At 43.7% G+C, this 20,279-nt stretch overlaps 1 protein-coding gene across 2 annotated transcripts in view; it reads right to left on the reverse strand.

The window, feature by feature from the left end:
- Window positions 1-4,439: 4,439 nt before the first annotated feature.
- Window positions 4,440-20,279, reverse strand: part of IGSF5 (immunoglobulin superfamily member 5) — a 30,791-nt gene continuing 14,951 nt past the window's right edge. Inside the window, exons 5-9 of one of the 2 annotated variants that reach the window (XM_071573707.1) lie at window positions 20,116-20,244; window positions 19,578-19,599; window positions 16,206-16,318; window positions 14,812-14,888; window positions 4,440-5,174 (exon numbers count right to left, since the gene is read on the reverse strand). In XM_071573707.1, the coding sequence (XP_071429808.1) occupies window positions 5,106-5,174; window positions 14,812-14,888; window positions 16,206-16,318; window positions 19,578-19,599; window positions 20,116-20,244 (410 nt within the window). In that variant the 3' untranslated portion in view covers window positions 4,440-5,105. Of the gene's footprint in view, window positions 5,175-14,811; window positions 14,889-16,205; window positions 16,319-19,577; window positions 19,603-20,115; window positions 20,245-20,279 lie in introns of both variants that reach the window. The other variant, XM_071573696.1, reaches the window with a different exon arrangement.

Consider the following 20,279-nt stretch of genomic DNA (forward strand, 5'->3'; position numbering starts at 1 on the left):
ATTTCTAGGAGAATGTAAAGGAGTCGTTACCAACCTGCACTTCCCAAAGAACAGAAAGCAGGAGGAGAAATGGGGAAGGTGTCCTGACCACAGCACAGGGGCTGGAACTGGATGACCTTTAAGCTCCTTTCCAACCCAAGTATTTCTGACTTGGTCTGTGAATTTCCCAGGGCACAAGGGCAGGAATCTCACCCAGAGCTACAGACTGCAGGAATGTAGAACATTCCTGTCAAATCCCACCTTCACAACACCACAGAGGATTTTTCCACTGGCTGAGGGGGTTTGGAGCAGACTATTAATGCAAAGCCAGTTTGGCTTCTCTGTTTTCCTCCAGTTTTTCCCAACAGCAGCTCAGGAAGGTCAGTTGGGATGTGCTTGGTGTCCTCCTGTCATCCCTGTGGGTGGGATGGTGGGAATACACAGCCATGAGTGTGTGTTTTATTGGATCAACTGGTACTCCTGGGAATACCAGGCAAACTTTCAGGGCTGCAAGCCCTTAGTCAGGTCTGAAATAGAAGCAGCAATTTTCAGAGCTAAATACAAGCTGGGAACAAATGCTCAGGTGTTAATTAGGTATCTATCAATTAGGCCTTTGTTTAAAGAAAGTGTATTTGGGAGCTGTGGAGAAGAAAGGATGGGAAAGAGGGCGGAAAGTGAGAGAGAAAGTTAAAGTTAAATGAAGCTGCTTGTCACCTGAGGGGAGGAAGAGGCAGGTGCTTTATAGCCTGGGGAACAAGAGTCAGTCGTGGTGAGTAGGAGGAGAGTAATCATAAAAGTCACATTTGCTGAGATTATGTTCCTCCATATCAAGAGGCTTTATGAATTTCAATGCTCAGCCTCATCTTTAGAAAGTGGTTTGGGGAGGCTGGTTGGAAAAAAAAGATGCCAAAGGTGTTTTGGGAGCAGTGCTCTCCTGCTGGCATCTAGGAGTGGTTGGTTGGGGATTTTTTGTTATAGCTTGGAAATATGAGACCATTTCTGTCTATCCTGTTTGCTTAATTTTACTTATACAGTTACTATGAGGCCACTGGATTAATGTCATGGCATTGCTGGGAATGTGGGTGTGGGATTTAGGGAAATTCAGAGAGGGGGAGTTGGGGGTGAGCCTCATTTCCCCATTTTAGATGGGGGAATCTCTTTGGATGGAGAGAGAAGAGTAATGAGATGAGTTATCTGCAACACTTTGAGGAGACCACAGCCTGGTTTTCCATGAGCTTCTGCTGGGGAATTTTGTAGGAAGCTCTGTTTTTCCTGGCTCCTGCAGGATCCTTTTGAGGGAAGAGAGAGTGAGCCCAGTAACCAGAGAGTTATTCCCATCTGTGTCACTGGGAGGCCCAAATACTCAAAAATGGGGCTTTTTTAGGTTCTCAGCACCACCACATGTTGTGTATTCCACTGAATAAACCTTGAAAACAGGAGCTGGGTTCAATCAGATCGGTAAGAAACCAAATGTTTAGTCAATATTGTGAGTACTCCTCAGTGAGAGTTCATCTGTTGGTTCCACTCAGCCCACACAAACCTGAGGTGCCTTTTGTTGTAACAAGAAACCTCCACATGAAGCCAGGGTTATTTTTAAGTGGCTTTGTGTTAAAGGTAGCCTGAGTTTTCTGTGAAATATAAAACTGGTGAGGCAACTTTAGGAAACCTTACTGTAGCATGATACTGTTTATTTTCAGTGCATTTCCCCCCTCCATCCCCCAACTACAAATACAGAATTCAAATCAGAACAGTTTGTAGGGAAACATAAAAAGGTTTTATATTATCAAACTGTGCACAGTCTGTGGGCACTAAAAACCTGGATACTTCTAGATTACTGAAATGTCCCTCAAGTCATAATTATAAATCAATATGCATATGCACAAAAGATTGGTGTCTCCAGAAAGTGCCTGAAATTCAATATTTTCTGTCTGCTGTGCCTCCTGAAAGTGCCTGCATATTTTATATTCCCTGGGTGCCGAAAATTGTCTCTGTATTTTATGTATTGTTATTTGTGGAGCTCTATTTGCAAACATAAGTAACAGTTAGTACTGGAGATGATATACAGGCTGTACAACATGCCTGAGGAAAACAAACCTGCACGGATGGAAATGCCCCAGAGCCATAAATTTCAGGGACACGATAGGAATTTTTAACCTCCTGCTCAGGCTGTTAAGAGTGTTCCATAGCTGTGTGGGATGCATTCCTGGAGCTGACAGGAAGGAAAATAGCTCCAGCCCCTGGTGCAGGTTTCCATGGCTGTGGGACCTGTTTGTGCACAGAAGCTCTGCCTGTTCAGTTGTGGGATGTGCAGTCAGTGGGGTGCAATTCTTTCTGCTGCTCTGTGATGCCCACTGGGGATGCCTGGTAGGTGATCCCTGAGGATCATACGGCACCTTGGAGCACTTCCCAGCTCCCAGGCAGGATGCAGAGCTGGAGGGTGATGTGTCTGCACAGCCCTGATGCCCCACCGAGACACCCTGGAGGTGCCAGCGGGGAAGGGGCTCCCTCAGGGTTCCCAGATTGGGGTCTCACATAGAACCACAGAATGGTTTGGGTTGGAAGGGACCTTAAAGAGCATCTCATTCCAACCTCCTGCCATGGGCAGGGACACCTTCCACCAGCCCAAGTTGCTCAGAGTCCCATCCAACCTGCCTGGGACACTTCCAGGGATGGAATAGCCACAGTTTCTCTGGGCAACCTGTGACAGGGCCTGCCCACCCTCACAGGGAAGAATTTCTTCCATCCATCCATCCATCCATCCATCCATCCATCCATCCATCCATCCATCCATCCATCCAACCATCCATCCATCCATCCATCCATCCATCCATCCATCCATCCATCCATCCATCCATCCATCCATCTAACCCAAATCTCCCCTATTTCAGTTTGAAGCTGTCCCTCCCTGTCCTGTCACTACAGTTCCTGATGAAGAGTCCCTCTCCAGACTCCTTGTAGCCCCTCCAGATACCACTCTGAGGTCTCCAACCTTGTCTTCTCAGCTTGTTCAATCAACAGGAGTGCCAGAAGGTTCTTTTGCCAGAACCTGAAAACCAATTTGTGAAGCTTTGCTTCTTTGCCCTGAAGAGCCTCCAGCCCCAGGTAGAACCACGTGGAGATCCCAGGGGGGACTGCCCAGCACAGAAGTGTTGCTGACACAGCCTTTTGGCTCAGAGTTTGTGCCTTCTTGCCCATGGCATCAATAGAGAAATGTGTTTGAGTCATGTGGAAGGATGTGGATTAAGTGGAGGAAAGGTTTTCTTCAGTTCTAGCTTGGCTGCTTTACTATGACATCGAAGCTAAGCTTGAGATCAAGGGCTTCAAGGAAAAAAAAACCAATATAGTTTGTTACCTTTGCAAAATAAATTCTAATGAATCAACATTTTCTGCTGTCTCCATGCAGGTTTCAGAGCTCTCTGACAACCAGGAGGTGTTGCTAACCATGGATATGCACAGAAAGCCAAAATTCTCTGGGGTTTATCCCCAAATCACAGGCTGGTGTTACTCTGAGCCCACCTCTCTCTCATGCAATGCACATTCCTCTAATCAAGTGGATTTTTGTTTGTGTTTAGGTGTCATTAAGCTACAGCAGTAACTGACTGTCAGCAATAGGAATCCTTTTGTCAGAGGAAGGCACATGTTTCTCCCCATGCATGTTCATTTCAAGGAAAATCAGGATATTTTTGAGGCAAATCTCAAGATATGCCACAACATAAATTGCTTCTTCCACAGAAGGCATTTCCAAGCTCCTCCTTAGCCAAGCAGGACAGAGAGGATGTGGCTGGTCAGACCTGCCAACAAGCTTTGTGTACAGTAGCACGTGGCAGTTCTGCCAGACTGGCTGAAAATGCCACTGGCAGCACAAAATCTGCCACGAGCTAACGAGATGCCAACTGCTAAACATGCAAAGCAGCCCCTTTTCCCTGAGATCAGGTTTCAGAATTCTTAGTTTTGTTGCACAGATTGTCACTGGAAGTGATTTGAAGCAGTGGCTTCTTTCATCACTCACAGAGCACCTGCATTGGTTTGTACCAAAGATTAACGTGCCACACACTGAATAATTCAGAATTCTTTGAGTGGGTAGAGAGATGAGTACACTGAAAATAACTTGTTTTTCTGGAAGAAGTTTGCCTTTTTGTTAAAAAAAAAAAATTGCAAGCTTGAACTTTTTATTATGAAATACAAAATTTCAGGCAAAACACTTCTGCTAGAAATCACAATTTTTAGGTTGGGAAGGCACATCCAGGGTCCATGTGCTGGATCTGATCTGCTGAGACATTGCCTTGCTAAAGTGCATGTCCTGTGGTCCTTATCACCTCTGTCCCTGAGGAAAAAATACTGTATAATATGAATACCATCATTGCTGTGCAACAAGTCATTTGGTGCAAACCCAGCCCACAAGTAGAACACAGACATAAAATATTCAAGCAACAACTCTTCAAAGTCAGAGGTTTCAAATCTACATTTGCCAGCTTAAATTTCATTTTAAAAATGGAATTTTTTTTTGGCACATGGCTGATCAGGTTTTATTTCAAAATGGAACATTAGATTTAAGGCAAATATGTTTTCCAAAAATAAGTTATTGACATGGAACAAATTGATTTATGATCCCAAGGTAGTTTGGTTAGACATCTTGAAACAGTCCTCCTGAAAACTTCCCTTGATTTTGTTACAGAACAAGAATTGAAAAATGTTGATCCATAAGCTCAAGATGATCAGCTGTCCATGAAGTACATTAAGAAGCAGTTGATATTGTATTAACCATTATTATTATTATTATTAACAGTTCTTCTGAACTAATAAATGTCTTGCAGTTCCAGTCCTTGGTCTTGCTGTAACAGAAGATTTCTGTCTGACAGGGGTTTTGCTGTTCCCTTGGGTCCCAAAGCACAGACTCTTCCTCTTGTACAGCCCCATCAAATTCCTTGTCTCTGTAGCTCAGACTGCCCATTTATGTTCATTATTTTGCTGAGATATAATATACTTTATAAAGGTTGTGGTTTTATTTCATTACATGAGGGGAAAAATAAGAAAAATAAATTATAGCTTGAACTGAGCCAACTGGTTTTAACCTTTCTCTATTGCAGAAATGCAGCTGATGGAAAAATATCCTGGAGAAGTTCACCCTACACAAGGGTCACGTTCCTGATTTTCTTTGGTCTGATTTGATAATCAGAATGTCTTTGAGGCTGCACCTATGGGAGAGCAAAAGCAGTCAGAGAACTCAAAGAAATCCTAGAAAAGCAGTGCCACAAGGGTTCTCAGGAGGTTACCTGCCAAACCCTCACCCCAAAATGAGATCCAGCAGCAGCAACCCACTCAAAATCTAAATACAAAGGAAAGGGTGAGCAGCAGAACGAAACAAAAGCTTCACATGGCAGTTCTGGGAATTCATTAACTGATCTTGTGCTATCTGAGAACTTCTTGTGGCCTCTGCACTCTGTGTTCTTTAAATTAAAACACAATATTGGGCATTTCTCCTCTGGTTCTCCTAAAGAAAATACCTGGTAACAGATAAATCTGAGCATTGCTTTCCAAAATCCCTTAGAAACTGCAGCAATGAGCACATCAGCATTTCATGTGCCTGAAAGATCCCTCCCAACTTCTGTGTTTATTCAAGGCAGGCTTTTTTTAACCTTCCCATGGCTGGCAGGGTTTTGCTTCCACTGTTTCCAGGCTGACCCCAGTGGGATCAGTGCAGGGCAAATGTTCAGCAGCTTTGCAAAGCCTGTCCTTATTTGAAACCAGTGCAGTGCATTTCCAGTCCTAATTACTTCTGTGCTTTTACAAAATAACATGGCAAAGAAAAAAAAAAAACAAGGAAAAATCCATCCTCAAATGCACCATCCACTTTGGATATTTAAATGTAGCAGTGAGATCTCACATAGATAATTATGAAGTAGCTCTAAGGAATGAAAATTTCTTCCAGAATTATATACCATGTATTTTCACATAGTTTCCTGACACTGCAGTTGAATGATTTGCTGTGTCCAGCCCCAGTGTTGGTTTCATCTGACTCCAAACAGATGCTGCCTTCTGGCTGCTCTTCTCTGCAGTTCCTCACCTGGTCTCAAGCCCTTGGAAATTAATGGAAATTTCACTGTTTTTCCCAGTGAAATCTTTTATCAAACCAAACATGATTTTTTTAACTACTGACCAATCTTCTTGTGGCTTTTTTTTTTTCTGGAGCATTAATCCTGTACAGTCTGTTATTGCCTTGGTATTCTTCCAGTGTTAAATGTCTTCAATAATGCATTTGGTACATATACATTATTGAATAGGCCATACAGGAAAATGTTAGATAACAAATGTGGACAACATGTCTGTGGTATTTAATGAGTCCCAGCACCTCAAGGAAAACTGTGGGATAAATATAACCATCCTAGAAACATGTCACAAGGCAGCTGCCTTCTGTTTTAAACACAACTCTTTTTCTCCTCCCCTCCCATCCCTTTTGTTGCTAGAACATGCTGCTGTTTTCTAAATTTACCCTCCTTTGCTGTTTATTTTTGCAGAGAGGAGAGGTGCTCTGGGAAGTAACAGGATTGCCTGGCTCTGCTCAGGAGACCTTTCCAAGATCTCTCTCCTGCACTTCATTCCTTGCAGTTCAGCCCAGACTGGTGCTGAGCAGGGGCATCACTTGCTCATTTGTAGAGCACATCAGAACTTTCCTCTTCTCTGTGTTACCCTGGAGATTAATATGTGATGAGATTTGCTCCATTTCTGGCAGAACAGCTCCTTGGCATTTCCTGATTGTTCAATTACAGCTCTGTTATGACAGGCTTTCTCACTAGGACAGAGGTTTGGAGATGCTCTCTACTACTGCTCCCTCCAAAGTAACAAATTCACAAATAGAATGGGAAAAAAAAAAGACTGAAAAAAGGTGAAGGCAAGTGTTATGTTTGCAGAAAGCAAATACTGCCAGATATTGTGGATTGTGAGTATAAAGGAAACTGAACTAGTAGCATTCTGAGTAACCACAAGGTTTCAGAGGGGGTCCAACTGCACACTGTGTCTAAAACTTCCTGATATAAGTAATTCTTTGAATCCTATGTGGGATACTGGGGTGGGAATATTTCTCAGAACCTCTTGCCCAAAACCACTGTATTGCACCCAGATTCACTAAAGCAAAACAAGACATTAATCAGAAAGTTCACTGAGCAGTGCTGTGGAAAGGGGCAGTTTGAGGCCATTAACAGGCAATGCTACAGGGATTTAGGGCAGGGGGGATTCTGCCCCTCTGCCCCCTCAGGTGAGACCCACCTGCAGAGCTGCTCCAGCCCTGGGGGCAGCACAGGAAGGACATGGAGCTGCTGGAGAGGCCAGAGGAGGCCCCAGGATGGGCAGAGGATGGAGCAGCTCTGCTGGGAGGAAAGGCTGGCACAGCTGGGATTGGCCAGCCTGGAGAAGAGAAGCTTTGGGGGGACCTCAGTGTGGCCTTCCAGGACCTGAAGGAGCCACAAGAAAGATGGAGAGAAACTATTTCCAAGGGCCTGGAGTGACAGGACAAGGGGAAACAGCATCAAACTGACAGAGAGTAGGGTTAGATGGGATATTGGGAAGAAATCCTTCCCTGTGAGGGGGGGCAGGTCCTGGCACAGGTTGGGCAGAGCAGCTGTGGCTGCCCCATCCCTGGAAGTGTCCAAGGCCAGGCTGGACAGGACTCTCATCAACCTGATTTAGTGGGAGGTGTCCCTGCCCATTGCAGGGGGTTGGAACTGAAAAGTCTGTGAGGTCCCTTCCAACCCAATCCACTCTGTGATTTGTTTCCATATGATTTGAACAGCAGAGCCAGAGGATGTTCACCAGCTGGATCTCAGCTGCCCTAGGACAGCACTGGTGAAAATGTAACCCCAAAACACCTCTTTTTTTAAAAAAAGTCTCATTAGCAAGATGAGCCATCCAGCCCCTGCCTGGTCATGCACTTCTCCTCAGCACCAAAGGAGGAACCAAGCAGGGAATTTGCTCCAGGGGTGGGGACGGTGCCTGTAACGTTTCACCTCTGCCCTGCTGCATCTTCCACAGTTATTTCCTTTAGAGCCAATGCCCTGGGTTACTTCTCTTTCACTCTTACTGTGCTCTGATGGCAATTAATGAATAATTGCATGAATTTCAATCAACTCATGCTGTGTGTTGGCCCATTTTCTGCAGAGCTTTCTCTGAAGCAGCAAAGCCTCACTGAGGCTGCAGCTCACAGGAAATACCTTCACTGACCTGGAGGCTGCTGGGCACTGACCCAAAACTCACTCTCTGGTGCTGTGAAAGAGCTCATAGAACACACTACAAATACATAATGCAGAGGAGTAGGACCACAACAACCAGTTCATATTTACACCTTGATCTGCTACAGCTGCTTGAGCCTCTGCTTGGTTTCAGTTTCAAAGTTGTTTCTTCTTTAGAATAATTCTACTTAGTCCTGTCAGCCCCTGAGTGAGAAAAAAAATGGCACCATAATTCAGTATATCCTACAGATTGAAGGGGAAAAAGACATCTCTAGTGGTTCTCTGCACAGCCCAACATTGCAGGAGTGAGTTCCTAAGGTGGTCTCCTCTATCAGGGAGGATGCAAAACATCAGCATTGCTTTGAGATAGATTCAAATCTCTTTGTCCTGTCAGCCTGGCATCTAGTTAACCTGGATCTTTGACAGTCATGTGTTTCAAAGCCTGCCTGTTGACTTGTATCTGCCCTGGAGGAGTTTTTATAGTGATTATTATAAAGGGATTATTATCCTGGGGAAAGCTTTGCATGGTTTATTGGTTTGGCTGGAGAAATGGATGCCCAAATCTTTTTTTCTCTTCCAGCTCTTCAGCCAGACTGAAACAGAACTGGCAACACAAGGATGAATCAGAAGACAAACTGAGTGTGTATCAGCTGGTTTCAGGGTTGAATCCTTCAGTGATGCTTTGAATACTGATCTCCAGTCAATGAAAGAAGGATTTCAGATATTATAAGGATGCTTGTCATTTCTGCAACCCATGTGGCACTGGGGACATGAATGATGAACACACTTTTGGCATTATAAACCAGGACTCTGGTCTTGACACTGATTTCACAGGTGGCAGCTCCACAGACACTGAGGCTGTGGAAGGGTGGGATAAACTGAAAGCTTGATATTAGCCAGGCAAAAAAATCCAAGTTGAACTGCATTAGAACAAATTGCTGAAATTAATGTGGTAGGAGTTCTTCCAAATGTTCCAGAAGCATCACACACTTGGCTAACTGTAAGAACAAAATATCAGGGAGGCACAGCTTTCTGCTTCTCAAGGTTAATTCCCCTCCCTGCCCTCAGTTTTTCATTTTCAGGCCAAATTCACTTCATTTCCAGGAAAACACCCCCCCAAAAGTTCTGGATGAAATAATTTGGAGACATTATTACTTCCAATAGAAAACCAGTTTCATCCTGTCAACTTTTTGTGCACTCAGCACATTTCCCTTGATATACAACCTGGAAATTCCTCCTTGTTTCTTCATGGGTTAATCCCACCCATATACCTTCACTCCTCCCCTTCTTCCACAGACATTTGGGAAAATTACATTGTAAACTGCACCTGCCATCCCTATATCTGTATCATCAATATTTATTACTCTCTTAATCAAGATATGCTAACCAGTGGATATCACAACCTGACATGCTCTGTAGTACATTTCATCAGTAGGGGTAAAATTATTTGCTTTCATTGGTTTATATTTCTATTTATTGACCTTTTAATTCAATTTTGATAGCTTGATTTTTCTTTTCAAACCATCCTCAGAGTCAGAGCAGTTCTACACAGTGCAATAAATGGAGCTACGATTCATCATTCACTTTCACTTCCTTCCCAGTATAAAACCACAACCACAACTAAATAATATTTCCAGTTTATAGAGTGTCTTTGAGAGTAGTTAAGAAGAAAAATGGATCCTTCCTCATTAACACAGCCATGACTCACCCTGGATTGGAGAGGGGGAGTGTGGCTGGGGGGGCAAGTGGAAGCCTCTGAAACCAGCTGGGTTACACCAGGGAGGAATCCGATCCACTATAAATGAGCACTCACTCCCTTTTACAGAATGGTCTTCTGATTTATCACAGAGACATTTATGGCAGATTAAATGGACTATTATGAAGCTTGTCTAGGAGATTGTCCAATCCTGCAAGCTCCTTCTGTGGGAGTTTGAAACACGGAGCAGCTCGAGGTGGCACTCAGGACCTGGCAGAACTGGCCCCATGGCCCTTGCTCAGACTAAACTGCCTGTGGGACTCCCCCAAAATCTGCTAAAGCCAAGGTAAGGGATCCCCCTCACTGCACTTGGCTTTGGGAGGACCATTGTGCAATGGTCAGGGAATGAGGGACATCCTCTGGGACGGGATCTGTGTCCCAGCACCCATTTGGGCTGCAGCTCAGCCCCAGTGCTGGGAGCAAGGACCACTCAGCCTGGAGAAGAGAAGGCTTAGGGATCACCTAATTGTGGCTTTTCAAGATCTGAAGGGAGCCTACAAGAAAGGAGAGAGATTAACAAAAACATGGAGTGACAGGACAAGGGGGAATGGTTCCAAACTCAAAGAGAGGAGTTAGATGGGATATTGGGAAGAAATCCTTCCCTGGGCCCTGGCACAGGTTGCCCAGAGAAGCTGTGTCTGCCCCATCCCTGGAAGTGTCCAAGGCCAGGTTGGACAGGGCTTGGAGCAAGCTGGGCTGGTGGAAGGTGTCCCTGCCCATGGCAGGGGGTTGGAACTGGATGATCTTTAAGGTCCTTTCCAATCCAAGTCATTCTATGATCACTGACAGCAACTACATATGCAATTAAACAGAAACCTGCAACTCTACTCTCAGTCTGACCTTTCCTCAGCTAATGTAATCAGAGTGAAGACCTTCCAGCACCCCTGACTGATGCTCTGGCCTCTTCTTCCAGCAGTTGGTCATTCTTTTCCTCAGCTCAATAATTTACTTCGTTATTCATCATTTTTTAAATGTCTCCCACACCTTTTATTTCCCTTCCTTCTTCTTTGCTGAGGTATCACTTTTCCTTAAGATGATTTGCCAAATCTTTTGTTCATGTTGTGAATTGATCAGTGCAATTACTGGGAAACATTTATCTTCTGTGGACATTTTGCTTTAGTTTCTGATTCAAAGAGTTTGAATGGCCAACAGCTGACCTAAGTGATTTTCTGTTGCCACTCTTTACAATGACACATTCCAGGCATTTCATTCTTTGTACCTGGTTGGCTCCATGGGCAAGGAATTCTGAGGAAACAAAACCTGTGATATGAAGTCCCATTTACTCTCCCAAATTGTTTAAAATTGTGATTTTTTTTTTACACATAGAACAGAAGGGATCAAATTTGAAGCAAATACCCTCATAGAGAGAGGAATAGATGAGGCTTTAAGTCTTCAATCTCTGTGACTCTTTCCATCAGCAGATGGACTCCCTGCTCCTCAGGGAGGATTTGGACTCTCCCTCCTTCTTCTTGACTTCCAAAGAGGCACTGCAAACACTTTTACTCATTTTTCTTGATTATCCAGGGAGAAGCAATTTGTTTGAGTCCAACCCTTCATGACCTCCTTCACTATGGAAAAAATTCTCAGAACAACTTCTCTCCCCCCTTTTTTTTTTTAACCCCCTATTTCTCATTAAAAAGTCCTGAAGAATAAGGATGAAAAATCTTTGGGAATGTTTCCAGTATTCAGGCAGGGAAAGCCAACTGAGAAACACAACTTGGCTGGGCTCAGAAGATGCAGTGGCAGGAAGACACGTGGTTTCTGAAGAAATTGTTTGATTCAGCACTAACCATTAAACAGCTAAATGAGTTACCACCTGATTTCTCCCTTGACAAGAAATACAATGAAAGAGCACTGCAGTGTTTATCAGGCAATATACTGGTATCAGTGGTGATTGAACTTTATTAGAATACACCCAGTATTTTTGTCAGGAAATCTCTATTATGCAGTTAACAGGGAAGGCTGTGAATGTAAAAGAAAACCACTTTTTGTCTGGGAAATGTTTTACTGTGTGTTTGCATATAATGTCATAAATTCAAATCATGGACTGCAAATCCACAATTTAAGGTAAACTTTCAGCAGCCTTTATCAGCTCCTGCATGTACAAGATGGGGACAAAACAATATGCTAAAAAGCCCTGTCCAAACTGAGAAATAGTTTGTTTTCACCAAGCCATTTTTAGGTTCTAAATATTCCCCTAACAAATGGAAACTACTTATAAATCATTTTCACCTCTGGATGATCTCCTGGCAATTTTCAAAAATATGTGGGCAGTTATTGATGCAGGTAGAAGACACTGTAACAGGCTTTTTATATTGTCCAGGGATGATTGGTTTAAAAAATATAAACAGTCCAATTTTGTGCTGTGTGTCTGTGATGGATTTCAATGTTTTCCTGGCCACTGGGACCACATCTGACCTAGAGGTTGAACTGCAGGGCTGCACCTCCATTCATGTTTCAGTTTGAAGCAGGACTGAACCAGTCTCCTGATGGTCCCCACTCACTACTCCATCATTCTCCCAGTGGAGCACCCAAATTTGATGCCTTTTAGATGACACCAAATGGCTTAATGACCCCCCAGTTCAACATCAACCATCAACAGTCATCACCCAATCACTGGGAAATGGTTACAGACACTGAATCCCTGAATCCCAGAACCATCAAGGCTGGCAGAGACCTTCAAAGTCATCCAGTTCCATCATCAAAGCAGCACCACCACATTCACCCCCAGACCATGTACCCAAGGTTAATATTCTGCCCTGAAATGTGTGCAGGGAGGATTCAGGGTCCTCAGCACAAGCTCTTTGGGTTCTCAGAGCAGACCACATTGTGCCACATGCCTTGTGCATGGAAGCACAGCCAGTGCTTTATAATCCTGTCCATAAACATTTCAAACACTGTCTGAAACTGTTGCTCAGGGTTGTAGATCCCCACTGAACCCTCAACTGTTCAGTACATGCTTTTCAGCTTTGCTTCTACAGTGTTTTGTTTGACAAGTAATTAATGTCAAACATCATAATTACCAAGCACAAACACAGCAGTGTCATTGCTATTATTTTTACTGTTATTATTTGGATCATTGTTTTATTCATTGATTGAGTACTTCCTAAAATTCATTGCGTGCCAAAGAGAACTAGACACACTCTGCTATGATTTATATGCAATGTCATCCCACAGCAGATTTCTGCATTGTACATGTTGAAGCAGCTCTTCAAAAATAAATGAGTTATGGCTGTGTTGAGAAGTGAACTCAGTACCACATCACTGCCACTTTTCCAAGAGATTATTGGCAAAAACCATCATGGAGGTGCTAAAAAGTGTTTTAAAAATATGTGGCATAAATTAGGATCCATGTTGCTGGTGTGCCAGAAGAGAGCCCAGCACCATCCTTCAGAACAGAGGCCTCTGAGAATGGAACAAGGAGAGGAATAAACTCTGAGCTCAACTTTTTCACATGTTAACCATGTGGAAAGGGGGTAAAGCTCTCAGGGGACTGGGTGTTACCTGGGGGCTTTCCCTGCCAGCATTTACTGCTGAGATATCAAAGGTCTCCAAGATCAGTGTAAAGTTCCTGATTGAACTGGAAAATACAGTCAAGAAATGATTTAAAAAAAAAGGGCTCATTTATTTACTATGTCTACACTGGATTTTGTTTGCAAAAGAACCTCAAGGAGTACCTACATCTGATATCCACATCTCCTCCAGTGTGGCAGATTGGGAGAACAACAAAAACACTGCAGAGACCTCCTTGGTGAAGACACCTATATAACAGCTTATCTATATCTATATCTATATCTATATCTATATCTATATCTATATCTATATATCTATATATCTATATCTATAGCTATAGCTATATCTATCCACACACATATAAATATAAATCTAAATCTAAATATTTATAAATATATATATAAATATATATACAAATATAAAAAAAATATATAAAAATATATATGTAAACACACACACATATATACAGATACATACAGATACATATATAATTCTGTCCAGAATTATTACCTGCCCCAAACAAAGGAAACCCCCACATTATAATTGTTTTTAAATTCACAAAGAGGTAATTTCCCAAAAGCCAAGCTGGAGTTGCTCTGTCTGGAGAGGCTGGGAAAATCAATCAATCAATCAATCAATCAATCAATCAATGGTAATTCGTGGGTTTGTGAAGAGAGACCTTTTAATCCCAGGAATGACAGTCAGGCACCTGGATTTACTCATGGGAAGTCTGTCCCAGTCAGGGCTGCCCATCCTGGGGGCCAGCAGGAAAGCCTGGCTGGCATTTGGAGGAGGAAAGGCATGAAAAACAATGGAAAGAGAAGAGCTGACACTGCCTGGACTCCTGTCAGAGCTCAGGGAGGGTCTGGGTGATGGGTTTAGTCACATTGGTTTAGTTTTAGACAGTCCTGTGAGGAGCAGGGAGATCAACCCAGTGACCCTTGTGGGTCCCTTCCAGCTCGAGATATTTAATGAGGGGAAGTCTGTTGGTTCCTGACTTTAGCCTGGGAGGTGGGAGGAAGATGGAGCAGAGGGGAACAGATGTGGCAAAAGCTTTATTAAACATGTCTTGCAAATATCAGAGGAGGGTTTCTCTCTCACCTCTCTTCAGGCCCCCACCCCATTCCCTCCTCCCCCAGTTCAATCTAAATCTGAGCCTAACCCAGATTTTATCCTTACAATTCAAACATTCAGGAATGCTGAAGGGACATTCCACTGACCCAATTCCAGCTGTAACTGACTTCTAACTGTCCTACTTCCCCTCCAAATCTGTGTTTGGTTGTAGCACAATTCACACCATGTGAAAAAGAAAGGTCAAGATATTCAGGGCATTGCAATTACCTTTGGCACTGCACTGATGTAGGAATAGTCCTCAGGATCAGAGAACTTGGAAGACATTGGGGGAAGGGAGGCAATTCCTGTAACAAGGACATACAAAATTACTGTTATTCAGGAGAGGAGCCCATGCAGGAGCAGGTTTTGGGGCAGGAACTGTGACCCAACAAGGCATCCACTTGGAACACTCCATTTCTTGAAGGATGGACCCTCATGGCAGAAGTTTGTGAAGGATTGTGCCTTGTGGGAAGATCCACACTGGAGCATGGGAAAGGACAGAAATGATGTGTTATGGAGTGACCACAGCCCCAATTCCCTGTCCCCTCATCTCCCTGCCATGTCTGTGGGGAGGAGCCAGATGAGCTAGGAGGGAAGTTGAGCCTTGGAAGAAGTGGGGATTGAGTAGATGCGTCTTTCACTATCCTACTGTTCCTTATTTGCAAAAAAAAAATGAATCCTCTAGAAATGGAATCTTCTTTGCCTGGGACAGGAATTGGTGAGGGATCTTCCCCTCCTCCTCTTCACCCCCAGGATTTTCCATCTTATTTTCTTCCCCTGTCCTGCTGAAAGGAGGGAGTGATAAAGCAACTTGGTGGCCAGCCAAGGTCAATCCAGCACACAAATAAATATGAAAGAAGCCAATAGAAGGACTCAGTAGAATCAATTTATCCAAGTTCACTTAGTTTCCTTTTTGTTTTTCATAACAGCTCCATTTTACAATACCACATGCTCTGGAAATCTTTCCACTGCACTTATTCCTTCACCTTTTATTAGTTAGAGAGAAAAGGATGTGTGGCTGGATTATAGATTCTGCACAATAATTTTATGTCATTAAGTGTTTGATTAAATGTTTTGATAATAATGTGGTTATAAGTGCAAGTGGTAGGGAACAATTTGGTGGAGATTTACATTTGCTTTTGAAAAGTCTTTGTGCTTAAGGACAAGAATTTATTATGTCTTAGTCATTTACCAGTAAAATAATAGTTCACTAACTACCTTTTTACTTTCCTTCTCTTCCCTTTTCTTTTCTTTTTTGTGTTGGTAGTGGTGGATTTTCTTTTGTTTTCACAGACCAACTGCAAAATATTGCCTAAATTGATGGTTGAGTGGAAATCCAGTCACATCTAGCCCCAGAAGACACTTGGAAGAACAAAGGAATATAAAAAAAGAACAAACCTGGGACTGAATCTAAATTCAACTGCAAAGAATTTTAATGTTTTCTGAATATTTTTGAAGGACCTTACTCTAGGAAATCCAAAATGTTCTGAAGAGGTTCAGGGCAAGCACAAATCCTTCACCAAGTATTGTGAAACCTCACAAGGTAATTGCTTGACATGTTGTCCAAAATGCCCATGTTGAGAAGCAAGTTGACAATATGTGATTCACCAGCTTGGACTCACCTGGGCTTTGTTCTGTGTTCCACAGTTCCTCTGGAAGGTATCCCAGATTTTCACTACCATTCCTTTGCCTGTTTTCCAAATTACCATCTTTTTTCTTCTCAGATGAAACTTTTCTAGAAACAAAAGGGCCTGTCATTAGAAATTCATTGTGATAGGAGAACTCTGGGGTAGCAGAATACAGAGAAAAAAAGTCTTCCTTCCCAAAAAATAGATGCAAAACCTATCTGGGACTTCCAAGGAATTAGTACAAATCTTGTCCCATGTAAGTATTACCCATGAAGTTCTGTTTGGAAAGTCCACATCAGCTGCAATATCAGAAAGCAGGAAAATAATAGCCATGTTCAAACAGTGAAGACTCTGCACCACATCAGGTCCTGTAGGCAATGAATTTTGATCTCTAATTGTGAATTGTTCTGGGCCCCTCAGTTCAGAAAGGATATTGAGGTGCTGGAGAGAGTCCAGAGAAGAGCAACAAGGCTGGTGAAGGGACTGGAGCACAAGTGCTGTGGGGAGAGGCTGAGGGAGCTGGGGGTGTTCAGCCTGGAGAAGAGGAGGCTCAGAGGTGACCTCAGCACTGTCTGGAACTGCCTGAAGGGAAGTTGTGGCCAGGTGGGGTTGGTCTCTTCTCCCAGGCACTCAGCAATAGGACAAGGGGGCACGATGGGCTCAAGCTCTGCCAGGGGAAATTGAAGTTGGATAGCAGAAAAAAATTCTTTCCAGAGAGAGTAATCAGGCACTGGAATGGGCTGCCCGGAGAGGGGGTGGATTCCCCATCCCTGGAGGTTTTTCAGCTGAGCTTGGCCGTGGCACTGAGTGCCATGATCTGGTAAAGGGACTGGAGTTGGCCCAAGGGTTGGACTCGATGATCTCCGAGGTCTTTTCCAACCCAATCGATTCTATGATTCTGTGATTCTATGATATTCAGTGGACCAATAATGGTCATTTATGGCAGGTCACCATTTCGGTGACCAGATCCTGCCCCCAACTACAAAAACAAAGCATGTTATCTCAAATCCCCATGGTGAGCTCCCAAGTGATTCATCTGTACACTCCAAAGTTAATCCTTCACTTTGGAATTTACAAGTGAAAGAACTTCCTTGGTTAAAATTACACATCTCTGAATATGCAGAATGCTGACCTGCAGAGCTGCACAGTGAGAAAATAGTGCCTTTTCACCCCAAACTCTTCCTCTAGAAGAGATGCTACTATTGATCTGTTCCTACAATGGACCCCTCTCGAGGATAGTCCCAGTCTGAGGGATGACAAGAAAAAATCCACTGACAACCCAGGAATTTTTAGGGGGAAGGCGGAAACATGATGTCAGTTTGTGGAAAATGCTGCATTTAGCTGTAAAAAAGAGGTTGTAGCCAGGTGGGGATTGACCTCCTCTCCCAGGAAACAAGGGACAGGATCACAGGATGAGAGGAAACGGCCTCAAGCTGTGCCAGGGGAGGTTTAGATTGGACATCAGGAGGAATTTCTTCATAGGGAGGGTGGTCAGGCATTGGAAGGAATTGCCCAGGGAGGTGGTGGAGTCCCCACCCTTGGAGGTGTCCAAGGAATTACCAGACATGGCACTCAGTGCTCTGGGCTGGGGGACAAGGTGGGCATTGGGCACAGGGTGGGCTCCAGGGGCTGGGAGGGCTTTTCCAACCTAAAGGATCCTCTGATTCTATTTTTATGTTTAGTAGGAATTTCTTTGCTGGCCCCCAGAGTTTCAGATGGGTTTTACTGATACCCACATCACTCTGATAAGCCAGTCATAGACTATGGGGGTTTTTTTTAGGAGGTGAACATGTCAGATAGCACCAAGAAACCTGTCACTGTTGCTAGAAGACAAAAGCAATTGTTTAGGGCTTCCCACCCCCACATGGTACATGATACTGTACTGTGCATTTTAGCTGATCCTTAGATCCCAACAAACACAGTGTGGTAGCCAAATAAAAAACAGCCACAAAAAAAAAAAAGTGTGGGAGGTATGGGAAGATATCCAGCCAAGTTAAAAATAAATGTGGGAAATAAACCAATATATGTTTGGTCTCACCACTTCTCTGCTACTATAGTGGAGCTTCCCAAATCTGGACAATCATCATTCCTTTTACTGCAGGTAAAGAAAAGAAAACACACTGGACCTACAAAATCTGTAAGGGATTGTTAATAATCCTTGTGATTTCAGTGCCATTGTTTACACACAGTAAAAGTTTGTAGAGCTGTTAACACTGGGTCTCCAAGTCCAAGCTGAGCCTCAGAGCCTGAATTCATCCCAGGTTTCTTAACTTCCTGAGTGGAAACTGCACTTGGCAAAGTGATCAATTCAGCCCCACAAATTAGGAGATCCCAGGGAAGTTTATATGGATGGCATCATTTCCTCAGGACAAAACAGAGGGTATCTAATATTCTTATTTTTTTCACATCAATAAAGTGCTCTATAAATGCAAATCTGTCAACAGACCTTCACAAAATATCCCCACAAGTGGCTGTTAATGATAGTGGGTGCCAGGAAACGGGGTGTGAGGTTTGGTAAACTCATTAAGAGACAGGGAGTTAAAAGCCCCACAAGCGTAGGCAGGGTATGAATTTATACTGCAGGCTGGATATAAATAATAATACAAATAACCCCCCTGCCATTGCTGTCACAGCCACACTGGTGCTGATAAAAAGGATATTCATGCTGATAGCTATCAGCTACTGATTTCTAAAATTTTCCAGCTCAGTGCAATCATGTACCAACAGCTTTGTACTCCAGTTTGTCTCACAATCACTTGGTGAAAGTTTGATGCCCATCTTTGGGGCAGCTTTATTTATTATTTTTAGAATTATACAACAGCTTGGGTTGGAAGGGAGTTTAAAGATCATCCAGAGCCATGCACTGCCATGGGCAGGGACACCTTCCACCAGCCCAAGTTGCTCCAAGCCCCATCCAACCTGGCCTTGGACACTTCCAGGGATGGGGAGTCCACAACCTTTCTGGACAACCTGTGCCAGTGCTTCCCCACTCTCACCATAAAGAACTTTTTCCTACCATCTCATCTAAACCTGCCCTCTAAACCCCTCTTTTGCCCTTAAAAGCTCCGGGCAAACGGTGTAATCTTCCTGCCCATCCATCGCAGTGAGCTCCTACTCTGCCGTCCCCATCCGAGTAGTCGGGCTGGCAGTGACATCCTGTGGCGGCCGCGGCAATCGCCCGCCGGGCTCTGGTACCCAGCCCGGAGCACCCCGCGAGCCTCCCCTTCCTCCCCCGGGGGCACATCCCGGGAGTACCGAGCGTTCTGGGATGCTGGATGGCAGGGCGTGGGCACTGCACATACCTCTGGCCACTCTGAAAGAGTACAGTTAACAGGAAAAATTCCTCCTCCTCCTCGTCTGGCTTACCTGATTTCACTTTGATATGTAGCTGCTGAGAAAGAAATAGGAAAAAAAAGTGTTTAAAATGCAGGAAATTCAAATATAAACTACTAAAAGTTCTCTCAGTGCACGCCCTGTGTTCCAGCTACCACAGGACCATCTCTCCTCCCTGCTTAGAAAATTGTGCAGCCCTGCAGAACAGCTTACACAGAAACTGGAATTAGGCACACAACACTGAAGATATTCTTCAACAAAGGACCTCAGCATGGAAACTAAACAGCTTTGGAATTTACTGTACTCCCCAAACCCATGATTCTCTCACAGTTAATGTGAAGGGCTGACACTGATTGCTTTGGAGTCAATTTATGGGAGAAATAGGAAGGTGAAATTAAGGAGCATCTAAAGTGAAATTAAAGAGCATCTAAGGTGAAATTAAGGTTAAGGTTAAGAGCAGGATCTGTCTGCTCACACTTCTGCTTGCAGGTCTTTGAACAGCACCAGAGCTGACACACTGGGAGGTTTCTATCTAATTGAAGGTACTTTTTAATTGTGAAGTGCCACTTACCTCTCCTCTTCAGGCAGCAGCGCACAACCACCACAATAACAATGATTAGAAGAACAACACCAAGAAATGAAAGCACAACAGCAAGTACAATAACCCAGGAGCTTCTGGTGTCTTCAATGTAATCATTTTCTGTTAAATCAAATGGAGAAACATTGTGCTCAGAG

This window comes from Pithys albifrons, chromosome 1 (genome assembly GCF_047495875.1).
Source record: "Pithys albifrons albifrons isolate INPA30051 chromosome 1, PitAlb_v1, whole genome shotgun sequence".
NCBI classification, from domain to species: Eukaryota; Metazoa; Chordata; class Aves; order Passeriformes; family Thamnophilidae; genus Pithys; species Pithys albifrons.